Source organism: Stigmatopora argus, chromosome 21 (assembly GCF_051989625.1).
Source record: "Stigmatopora argus isolate UIUO_Sarg chromosome 21, RoL_Sarg_1.0, whole genome shotgun sequence".
NCBI lineage: Eukaryota > Metazoa > Chordata > Actinopteri > Syngnathiformes > Syngnathidae > Stigmatopora > Stigmatopora argus.
In genome coordinates this window covers 12,978,975-12,992,772 of record NC_135407.1, presented here as the reverse complement: position 1 = coordinate 12,992,772, position 13,798 = coordinate 12,978,975, and the positions used below count along the sequence as shown (strand labels likewise).

General features: G+C 46.5%; 1 protein-coding gene across 3 annotated transcripts in view; it reads right to left on the bottom strand.

The window, feature by feature from the left end:
- The window catches only part of oxsm (3-oxoacyl-ACP synthase, mitochondrial), a 38,294-nt gene extending 25,163 nt beyond the window's left edge, over positions 1 to 13,131 (bottom strand). For all 3 annotated transcript variants that reach the window (XM_077591084.1, XM_077591082.1, XM_077591083.1), the window contains exon 1: positions 11,833 to 13,131. In XM_077591084.1, coding sequence (XP_077447210.1) covers positions 11,833 to 12,818 — 986 coding nt within the window. In that variant the 5' untranslated portion in view covers positions 12,819 to 13,131. The remainder of the gene's footprint in view (positions 1 to 11,832) is intronic.
- Positions 13,132 to 13,798: the final 667 nt, after the last annotated feature.

The window sequence follows — 13,798 nt, the reverse complement described above, 5'->3', positions numbered from 1 at the left end:
CTCACTCACTCTCGCTCACTCACTCTCGCTCACTCACTCTCGCTCACTCACTCTCGCTCACTCACTCTCGCTCACTCACTCTCGCTCACTCACTCTCGCTCACTCACTCTCGCTCACTCACTCTCGCTCACTCACTCTCACTCACTCTCACTCACTCTCACTCACTCTCACTCACTCACACTCACTCACACTCACTCTAACTCACTCTCACTCACTCTCACTCACTCTCACTCACTCTCACTCACTCTCACTCACTCTCACCCACTCTCACCCACTCTCACTCACTCCCACTCACTCCCACTCACTCCCACTCACTCACTCTCACTCACTCTCACTCACTCTCACTCACTCTCACTCACTCTCACTCACTCTCACTCACTCTCACTCACTCACTCTCACTCACTCACTCTCACTCACTCACTCTCACTCACTCTCACTCAATCTCACTCACTCTCACTCACTCTCACTCACTCACTCACTCTCACTCACTCTCACTCTCACTCTCACTCTCATCACTCTCACTCTAGCTCACTCTCTCTCACTCTCACTCACCCACTCTCACTCACTCTCACACTCTTACTCACTGACTCTCACTCGCCCTCGCTCTTGCTCTCGCCCTCGCTCTCAGCCCTCGCTCGCTCTCGCACTCACTCTCGCACTCGCTTTCACTTGCTCTCAATCACACTCACTCGCACCAACTCGCTCACTCTCGCTCACTCTCGCTCACTCTCGCTCATTCTCGCTCACTCTCGCTCACTCTCGCTCACTCTCGCTCACTCTCGCTCACTCTCGCTCACTCTCGCTCACTCTCGCTCACTCTCGCTCACTCTCGCTCACTCTCGCTCGCTCACTCTGGCTCACTCTCGCTCGCTCACTCTCACTCACTCTCACTCACACTCACACTCACTCACACTTACTCACACTCATTCACTCTCACTCATTCACTCACTCTCACTCGCTCTCACTCGCTCTCACTCGCTCAATTACTCTCGCTCACTCACTCTCGCTCACTCACTCACTCTCGCTCACTCTCGCTCGTTCGCTCTCGCTCGCCCACTCACTCTCACTCTCGCTCACTCTCGCTCACTCTCACTCTCGCTCACTCTCACTCTCACTCACTCTCACTCACTCACTCTCACTCACTCTCACTCACTCTCACTCACTCTCACTCACTCTCACTCACTCACTCTCACTCACTCACTCTCACTCACTCACTCTCACTCACTCTCACTCACTCACTCTCACTCACTCTCACTCACTCTCACTCACTCTCACTCACTCTCACTCACTCTCACTCACTCTCACTCACTCTCACTCACTCTCACTCTCACTCACTCACTCTCACTCACTCTCACTCACTCTCACTCACTCTCACTCACTCTCACTCACTCTCACTCACTCTCACTCACTCTCACTCACTCTCACTCACTCTCACTCACTCTCACTCACTCTCACTCACTCTCACTCTCACTCACTCTCACTCACTCTCACTCACTCTCACTCACTCTCACTCACTCTCACTCACTCTCACTCACTCTCACTCACTCTCACTCACTCTCACTCACTCTCACTCACTCTCACTCACTCTCACTCACTCTCACTCACTCTCACTCACTCTCACACACTCTCACACACTCTCACTCACTCTCACTCACTCTCACTCACTCTCACTCACTCTCACTCACTCTCACTCACTCTCACTCTCACTCACTCTCACTCACTCTCACTCACTCTCACTCACTCTCACTCACTCTCACTCACTCTCACTCACTCTCACTCACTCACTCTCACTCACTCTCACTCACACTGACTCACACTCACTCTCACTCATTCACTCTCACTCACTCTCACTCACTCTCACTCACTCTCACTCACTCTCACTCACTCTCTCACTCTCGCTCACTCTCGCTCACTCTCGCTCACTCACTCTCGCTCACTCACTCTCGCTCACTCACTCTCGCTCACTCACTCTCGCTCACTCACTCTCGCTCACTCACTCTCGCTCACTCACTCTCGCTCACTCACTCTCGCTCACTCACTCTCGCTCACTCACTCTCGCTCACTCACTCTCGCTCACTCACTCTCGCTCACTCACTCTCGCTCACTCACTCTCGCTCACTCACTCTCACTCACTCTCACTCACTCTCACTCACTCTCACTCACTCTCACTCACTCACACTCACTCACACTCACTCTAACTCACTCTCACTCACTCTCACTCACTCTCACTCACTCTCACTCACTCTCACTCACTCTCACCCACTCTCACCCACTCTCACTCACTCCCACTCACTCCCACTCACTCCCACTCACTCACTCTCACTCACTCTCACTCACTCTCACTCACTCTCACTCACTCTCACTCACTCTCACTCACTCACTCTCACTCACTCTCACTCACTCACTCTCACTCACTCTCACTCAATCTCACTCACTCTCACTCACTCTCACTCACTCACTCTCACTCACTCTCACTCTCACTCTCACTCTCATCACTCTCACTCTAGCTCACTCTCTCTCACTCTCACTCACCCACTCTCACACTCTTACTCACTGACTCTCACTCGCCCTCGCTCTTGCTCTCGCCCTCGCTCTCAGCCCTCGCTCGCTCTCGCACTCACTCTCGCACTCGCTTTCACTTGCTCTCAATCACACTCACTCGCACCAACTCGCTCACTCTCGCTCACTCTCGCTCATTCTCGCTCACTCTCGCTCACTCTCGCTCACTCTCGCTCACTCTCGCTCACTCTCGCTCACTCTCGCTCACTCTCGCTCACTCTCGCTCACTCTCGCTCACTCTCGCTCACTCTCGCTCGCTCACTCTGGCTCACTCTCGCTCGCTCACTCTCACTCACTCTCACACTCACTCACACTTACTCACACTCATTCACTCTCACTCATTCACTCACTCTCACTCGCTCTCACTCGCTCACTCACTCTCACTCGCTCTCACTCGCTCAATTACTCTCGCTCACTCACTCTCGCTCACTCACTCACTCTCGCTCACTCTCGCTCGTTCGCTCTCGCTCGCCCACTCACTCTCACTCACTCTCACTCACTCACTCTCACTCACTCTCACTCTCACTCACTCTCACTCACTCTCACTCACTCTCACTCTCACTCACTCTCACTCACTCTCACTCACTCTCACTCACTCTCACTCACTCTCACTCACTCTCACTCACTCTCACTCACTCTCACTCACTCTCACTCGCTCTCACTCGCACTGACTCGCACTGACTCACACTGACTCACACTCACTCACACTCACTCACACTCATTCACTCTCACTCACTCTCACTCATTCACTCTCACTCACTCTCACTCACTCTCACTCACTCTCACTCAATCTCACTCACTCGCTCGCTCTCGCTCGCTCACTCACTCTCGCTCACTCACTCTCACTCACTCTCACTCACTCTCACTCACTCTCACTCACTCTCACTCACTCTCACTCACTCTCACTCACTCTCACTCACTCTCACTCACTCTCACTCACTCTCACTCACTCTCACTCACTCTCACTCACTCTCACTCACTCTCACTCACTCTCACTCACTCTCACTCACTCTCACCCACTCTCACCCACTCTCACTCACTCCCACTCACTCCCACTCACTCACTCACTCTCACTCACTCTCACTCCCTCTCACTCACTCTCACTCACTCTCACTCACTCTCACTCACTCTCACTCACTCTCACTCACTCTCACTCACTCTCACTCACTCTCACTCACTCTCACTCACTCACTCTCACTCACTCTCACTCACTCACTCTCAATCTCACTCACTCTCACTCACTCTCACTCACTCTCACTCACTCTCACTCACTCTCACTCACTCACTCTCACTCACTCTCACTCACTCACTCTCACTCACTCTCACTCAATCTCACTCACTCTCACTCACTCTCACTCACTCACTCTCACTCACTCTCACTCTCACTCTCACTCTCATCACTCTCACTCTAGCTCACTCTCTCTCACTCTCACTCACCCACTCTCACTCACTCTCACACTCTTACTCACTGACTCTCACTCGCCCTCGCTCTTGCTCTCGCCCTCGCTCTCAGCCCTCGCTCGCTCTCGCACTCACTCTCGCACTCGCTTTCACTTGCTCTCAATCACACTCACTCGCACCAACTCGCTCACTCTCGCTCACTCTCGCTCATTCTCGCTCACTCTCGCTCACTCTCGCTCACTCTCGCTCACTCTCGCTCACTCTCGCTCACTCTCGCTCACTCTCGCTCACTCTCGCTCACTCTCGCTCGCTCACTCTGGCTCACTCTCGCTCGCTCACTCTCACTCACTCTCACACTCACTCACACTTACTCACACTCATTCACTCTCACTCATTCACTCACTCTCACTCGCTCTCACTCGCTCACTCACTCTCACTCGCTCTCACTCGCTCAATTACTCTCGCTCACTCACTCTCGCTCACTCACTCACTCTCGCTCACTCTCGCTCGTTCGCTCTCGCTCGCCCACTCACTCTCACTCACTCTCACTCACTCACTCTCACTCACTCTCACTCTCACTCACTCTCACTCACTCTCACTCACTCTCACTCTCACTCACTCTCACTCACTCTCACTCACTCTCACTCACTCTCACTCACTCTCACTCACTCTCACTCACTCTCACTCACTCTCACTCACTCTCACTCGCTCTCACTCGCACTGACTCGCACTGACTCACACTGACTCACACTCACTCACACTCACTCACACTCATTCACTCTCACTCACTCTCACTCATTCACTCTCACTCACTCTCACTCACTCTCACTCACTCTCACTCAATCTCACTCACTCGCTCGCTCTCGCTCGCTCACTCACTCTCGCTCACTCACTCTCACTCACTCTCACTCACTCTCACTCACTCTCACTCACTCTCACTCACTCTCACTCACTCTCACTCACTCTCACTCACTCTCACTCACTCTCACTCACTCTCACTCACTCTCACTCACTCTCACTCACTCTCACTCACTCTCACTCACTCTCACTCACTCTCACCCACTCTCACCCACTCTCACTCACTCCCACTCACTCCCACTCACTCACTCACTCTCACTCACTCTCACTCCCTCTCACTCACTCTCACTCACTCTCACTCACTCTCACTCACTCTCACTCACTCTCACTCACTCTCACTCACTCTCACTCACTCTCACTCACTCTCACTCACTCACTCTCACTCACTCTCACTCACTCACTCTCAATCTCACTCACTCTCACTCAATCTCACTCACTCTCACTCACTCTCACTCACTCACTCACTCACTCTCACTCACTCTCACTCACTCTCACTCTCACTCTCATCACTCTCACTCTAGCTCACTCTCTCTCACTCTCACTCACTCTCACCCACTCTCACACTCTTACTCACTGACTCTCACTCGCCCTCGCTCTTGCTCTCGCCCTCGCTCTCAGCCCTCGCTCGCTCTCGCACTCACTCTCGCACTTGCTTTCACTTGCTCTCAGTCACACTCACTCGCACCAACTCGCACCAACTCGCTCACTCTCGCTCACTCTCGCTCACTCTCGCTCACTCTCGCTCACTCTCGCTCACTCTGGCTCACTCTCGCTCGCTCACTCTCACTCACTCACACTCACACTCACTCACACTTACTCACACTCATTCACTCTCACTCATTCACTCACTCTCACTCGCTCTCACTCGCTCACTCACGCTCACTCACTCTCACTCGCTCTCACTCGCTCAATTACTCTCGCTCACTCACTCTCGCTCGCTCACTCACTCTCGCTCGCTCACTCTCGCTCGTTCGCTCTCGCTCGCTCACTCACTCTCACTCACTCTCACTCACTCACTCTCACTCACTCTCACTCTCACTCACTCTCACTCACTCTCACTCACTCTCACTCTCACTCACTCTCACTCACTCTCACTCACTCTCACTCACTCTCACTCACTCTCACTCACTCTCACTCACTCTCACTCACTCTCACTCACTCTCACTCACTCTCACTCACTCTCACTCACTCTCACTCACTCACTCTCACTCGCACTGACTCGCACTGACTCACACTGACTCACACTCACTCACACTCATTCACTCTCACTCACTCTCAGTCATTCACTCTCACTCACTCTCACTCACTCTCACTCACTCTCACTCACTCTCACTCACTCTCACTCACTCTCACTCACTCTCACTCACTCTCACTCAATCTCACTCACTCGCTCGCTCTCGCTCGCTCACTCACTCTCGCTCACTCACTCACTCACTCTCGCTCACTCACTCACTCTTGCTCACTCACTCTCGCTCACTCACTCTTGCTCACTCACTCACTCACTCACTCTCGCTCACTCACTCACACTCACGCTCACTCACTATTGCTCACTCTCGCTCGCTCACTCTCGCTCGCTCACTCACTCTCGCTCACTCACTCTCGCTCACTCACTCTCGCTCACTCACTCACTCACTCTCGCTCACTCACTCTCACTCTCACTCACTCTCACTCTCACTCACTCACTCTCACTCACTCACTCTCACTCACTCTCACTCCACTCACTCTCACTCACTCTCACTCACTCACACTCACTCACACTCACTCTCACTCACTCTCACTCACACTCACTCACACTCTCACTCACTCTCACTCACACTCACTCTCACTCACCTCACTCACACTCACACACACTCACTCACACTCACACTCACTCACACTCACTCACACACCACCTCACCTCACTCACTCTCACCACCTCACTCACACTCACTCACTCACTCACACCACTCACTCACACTCACTCTCACTCACTCTCACTCACACTCACTCACTCACACTCACTCACCACTCCACTCACACTCACCACACTCTCACTCTCACACACTCTCACTCACTCTCACTCACTCACTCACTCTCACTCTCACTCACTCACACCTCACTCACTCACTCTCACTCACTCTCACACTCACCTCACTCACCTCACTCACTCTCACACACACTCACTCACTCTCACTCACTCTCACTCACTCACTCACTCCACTCACTCACTCACTCTCACTCACACTCACACTCTCACTCACTCACACTCACTCACTCTCACCACTCCACTCACTCACACTCACCTCACTCACTCTCACTCACTCTCACTCACTCTCACTCACTCCACTCTCACTCACTCACACTCACTCTCACACTCACTCTCACTCACTCTCACTCACTCACACACTCTCACACCTCACCACTCACTCTCACTCACTCTCACTCACTCTCACTCACTCTCACTCACACTCACTCACTCACACTCACTCACTCACTCTCACTCACTCACTCACTCACTCACTCACTCACTCACTCACTCTCACTCACTCACTCACTCACTCTCACTCACTCTCACTCACTCTCACTCACTCTCACTCACTCTCACTCACTCTCACTCACTCTCACTCACCACTCTCACTCACTCTCACTCTCACTCACTCTCACTCTCACTCTCACTCACTCACTCACTCACTCTCACTCACTCACTCACTCACTCTCACTCACTCTCACTCACTCTCACTCACTCTCACTCACTCTCACTCACTCTCACTCACTCTCACTCACTCTCACTCACTCTCACTCACTCTCACTCACTCTCTCTCACTCTCTCACGCTCACTCTCTCTCACTCACTCTCACTCACTCTCACTCACTCTCACTCACTCTCACTCACTCTCACTCTCACTCACTCACACTCTCACTCACTCTCACTCACTCTCACTCACACTCACTCACTCTCACTCACTCTCACTCACTCTCACTCACTCTCACTCACTCTCACTCTCTCTCACTCACTCTCACTCTCACTCACTCTCACACACTCTCACACACTCTCACACACTCTCACACACTCTCACTCACTCTCACTCACTCTCACTCACTCTCACTCACTCTCACTCACTCTCAGTCACTCTCACTCTCACTCACTCTCACTCACTCTCACTCACTCTCACTCACTCACTCTCAGTCACTCTCACTCTCACTCACTCACTCTCACTCACTCACTCTCACTCTCACTCACTCACTCTCACTCACTCACTCTCACTCTCACTCACTCTCACTCTCACTCACTCTCACTCACTCTCACTCACTCACTCTCACTCATTCTCACTCACTCTCACTCACTCACACTCACTCACACTCACTCTCACTCACTCTCACGCACTCTCACTCACTCTCACGCACTCTCACACACTCTCACACACTCTCACTCACTCTCACTCACTCTCTCTCACTCTCACTCTCACTCTCACTCACTCTCACTCGCTCTCACTCGCTCTCACTCGCTCTCACTCGCTCACTCTCGCTCACTCTCGCTCACTCTCGCTCACTCTCGCTCACTCTCGCTCACTCTCGCTCACTCTCGCTCACTCTCGCTCACTCTCGCTCACTCTCGCTCACTCTCGCTCACTCTCGCTCACTCTCGCTCACTCTCGCTCACTCTCGCTCACTCTCGCTCACTCTCGCTCACTCTCGCTCACTCTCGCTCACTCTCGCTCACTCTCGCTCACTCTCGCTCACTCTCGCTCACTCTCGCTCACTCTCGCTCACTCTCGCTCACTCACTCTCACTCACTCTCACTCACTCTCACTCACTCTCACTCACTCTCACTCACTCTCACTCACTCTCACTCACTCTCACTCACTCTCACTCACTCTCACTCACTCTCACTCACTCTCACTCACTCTCACTCACTCTCACTCACTCTCACTCACTCTCACTCACTCTCACTCACTCTCACTCACTCTCACTCACTCTCACTCACTCTCACTCACTCTCACTCACTCTCACTCACTCTCACTCACTCTCACTCACTCTCACTCACTCTCACTCACTCTCACTCACTCTCACTCACTCTCACTCACTCTCACTCACTCTCACTCACTCTCACTCACTCTCACTCACTCTCACTCACTCTCACTCACTCTCACTCACTCTCACTCACTCTCACTCACTCTCACTCACTCACTCTCACTCACTCTCACTCACTCTCACTCACTCTCACTCACTCTCACTCACACTCACACTCACACTCACTCACACTCACTCTCACTCACTCTCACTCACTCTCACTCACTCTCATAAATACATATATACCGTATTTTCATGACTATATGGTGCATCGCATTTAAAGGCGCAGTGTCAGTAACGAGTGCTTTTTCTGTATTTGACACAGAACGCACCGCTTTTAAGGCGCACCGCTCCGCATTACCACTAGATGGTGCTGCGCTAAAGGGAATGTCAACAAAAAAGTCAGCCAAAAAAGACAGTGATGAACGTCGATACGTCCATATACGTCCATACGCGAAACGGCAAAAATTGCACTAAAATGGGGTAAAATCCACTTCCTGGCAGCATTTATTGATTAAATACAAATACTGGCGCTTTTCAGACATTACAACCAGGCCAAGGGGGTGATTTCCCCGGGAAAAGACAGTGATGGATGTCAATGGCGAAACAGCAAATATTGCACTAAAATGGGGTAATATCCACTTCCTAGCAGCATTTAGTTATTAATACAAACACTGGAGCTTAAATACAAACACTGGAGCTTTTCAGATATCAGAACTTGGCCCACAATTGAAATATTATTCAGGAATATAGCCATATTTTACTCACCAAAAATCATTTTTAACTGTACACAATATCCATCCTCCTTTCTTCCTTCTTTTATATCGCCATCGAAGCTTTTGCCGAAAGTCGAGCCTGTCCTGTCGTATTTCTGGCATAGTCCATCTTGAAAATGGCTTTAAATCAACACAACAGTCCTATTGACGCTTGTTTAATGCAGCAGAGCCCGCAGAACTGATTGTGAAGGCCTTGAGGCAGATTTCTGACCCTGGCAACAAATAATGGCTGAAATGTGATTAGTTAAATGCTTCAATATGAAAACACACATCTGGAAGCAGTGCAACCAGGGGGGAAAGCAATTAAAGGAAGCTAACAGACAATTTGGAATTATTTAATAAGTATTGATGGCCAAAATATAATATATGATTCAGATATTTCTTAGGCCAGCAGAGAAAGCCTTGAAGGCCCTGATGGCCCGCCACATATTTTCAAGACAGACTTTTCAAGAAAAAAAAGCTGGACATCATTAAGAAAGGTTGGACAACTCCAAAGCAAGTAAGCCTGTCACAACCGGGAAAGAACATTTTCAGCACTAAATCGGATAAAAACGTATGCCAGAAATACGACAGGACAGGCTCGACTTTCAGCATTAGCTTCGATGGCGATAGAAAATGAGGAAATAAAGGAGGATGGATATTGTGTACAGGTAAAAACGATTTTGGTGAGTAAAATATGGCTATATTCCTAAATAATATATCAATGGTATGAGATTATTATTGATGATTTTTTATGTGTCGCAGCTGTAGCTGCAGTACAGGTTTTATAGCCATTAAATAGTTTTTGAGGGTTGGATTGATTCCAACAGCTGAAGGCGTCGCTAGGAAATAAATATATATTACATATACACATATACACATATACGCATATACGCATATACGCATATACGCATATACGCATATATGCATATACGCATATATGCATATATGCATATATGCATTTATGCATATATGCATATATACATATATACATACATACATACACATACATACATACACATACATACATACACATACATACATACATACACATACATACATACACATACATACATACACATACATACATACACATACATACATACATACACATACATACATACACATAAATACACCTACACACACACATATGTATATATATATATGCATATATATATATATATATATATATATATATATATATATATATATATATATATGCCTATATATATATACACATATATATACATATATGCATATATGCATTTATGCATATATGCATATATACATATATACATACATACATACACATACATACATACACATACATACATACACATACATACATACATACACATACATACATACACATACATACATACACATACATACATACACATACATACATACATACACATACATACATACACATAAATACACCTACACACACACATATGTATATATATATATGCATATATATATATATATATATATATATATATGCCTATATATATATACATATATATATATATATATATATATATATATATATATACATATATACATATATATATATACACATATATATACATATAAATACATACACACATATATATACATATACATACATATATACACATATATACATATATATATATATATATATATGCATATATATATTCATATATATACATATATACACATATACACACATATACACACATATACACACATATACACACATATACACACATATACACACGTATACACATACACATATACACATATACACATATATACATATATATCTATATATATATCTATCCATCTATCTTTATATATAAATATATATATATATATATATATATATATATATATATATATATATATATATATATATATATATATATATATATATATATATACACATATATATACATATAAATACATACATATATACACATATATACATATATATACATATATATACATATATACACATATATACACATATATATACATATACACACATACACACATACACACATACACACACACACATACATATATACATATATATATATATATATATATATATATATATATATATATATATATATATATATATATATACATATATATATATATATTTATATATATTTATATATATATATATATATATATTAATTAATTGAAATTTGTTGATTTACCTGAATGCCCCATCTCCATCTGTAGCAGGTGTGGTAATGTGGTTGGCATCTCCTGAGAGTCCATATCCTAACACCTCAGCATACATTCTAGCTCCACGTTGTTTTGCATGCCCCAGTTCTTCCAGCAGGAGTACAGCGGATCCCTCACCCATTACAAAGCCTTCTCTCTCTGGATGAAATGGTCTTGAAGCTAGTTTGGGATCATCATTCCATTTGGTGGCAAGAGCCCGTGCTCTTGCAAATCCAGCAATTGCAAGAGGTCCAACACACGCGTCTGTTCCGCCTGTAACCATAGCAACTGCATCTCCGTTTGCAATAAACCTTGCTGCATCCCCAATTGCATGTGCACCAGTGGTGCAAGCCGTAGAGACAGAATGGTTTGGACCCTTTAAATTGTGCTTGATACTTATGTGCCCAGCAGCCATGTTTACAAGAATACGAGGCACAAAGAAAGGGCTAATTTTGTTGTAGCCCTTATTTGTAAAATTTAACGAGGTAGACACTATTTCATCCAGTGACACCATACCCATACCAACAGCTACACCAGTGGTGAGTTGTTCCTGGGAAGTTTTAGGGTACCATCCGGAGTCGACCAGGGCAAGATGAGCAGCTCCAAGTGCCATCACAGTGGCAGGTGACATGTTATTGATCTCTCCGCGAGACGCAAATATTTCCTCATCAAATTCACCATCCAGATTCCCTCTCGGTACTAGCGCCGCTACTTTACATGGAATCGTTTTGTAATCCTCTGAATTGAGAGCAACAATCCCACTCTGTCCCTTTATAAGAGCGTTCCAGGGTAAATTCACCCCCGCGCCAAGAGGACATACTAGACCTATGCCAGTAATAACAACCCTTCTCCGTTTCACATAGCTGTGCCATCTGAGAATCGGGTTTCGACACAGAGGTATAGGCATTTTAAACATGAGCCTCCCACTCTGAAGTAATAGGTGATTACCGCAAAAGGACCGCATTAAAGAGCTCATAACGACGTATTTCGGTGTCGTAAGTAAATTTAAATTCGGACTAGGATTTTTTACAACCACAATTGCAGTTTCAACGTTCGCAATTTATCAGGTTGGTTCACACTGCGGTTGTTTAGGGCCTACTTTGTAAATGCCAGGATCTTCAAAAAGATAAACTAACACAAACCATCCAACAAACAGACCACACCCTTTATAAAATATATTTTAAAAACTAATAATAAAGTTATGTTTTTTTAATCAACCTACATCAATATCAAACATTATTTCAGGCTGCTAAATGTTTAGGCGTCATCGGGACTGCTTTATTCAAGACCCAAAAACTCAATGAAGCCAGAGCCGTGTAGTTAAGAGAGTTGCGACACTCTCTGATCTCGCCGCCGGGTGGAGACGTAGTTCACGGAGACCTAAACAGTTCCAAATAGCGATGGAGAGAAACCTATGTGAAAGAGCATCCACTGGGTAAACATGGGCATTTTTCAAAAAAAAAATTAAACCAAATTCTCAAAGGCCCATTCCATGGTATCATTGGATGACGTCCATCTTTTTTCAACGGTGTGGTTGTGTCGTCCTTAAGTGTGATTTACACAAATAAAATAGACTGTATTGTCCCATTTTTTCTTTGATTATGTACTCAAAATTGTTGTTTGTAATTCACGACAATGTTACAGTCCTGTAAGTGTCTCTACCTTGATGTTGGAGAGTAAATCTGTATTGTTATTTGTATTATAAGTATTCAAGTACAATGCTTGTGAAAGGATATGTTTATTGCATAATATAGGCGTTTGTTTCTTTTCGACCTCGTACTTACAACGCTACGTGTTCTTTTTTGTTCCTGGAGGATTTATTTGATAAAGACACGGGACAAAAATGGGATCCCAGGTCAGTTCTCAGTACATCGTTAATTTGCAAGAAAAAAAGACAAAAGACTTTCGTGTTCTGACTCAATTTAAAGGTCCCCCTTCCGCAGTCCAAAGTGGGCG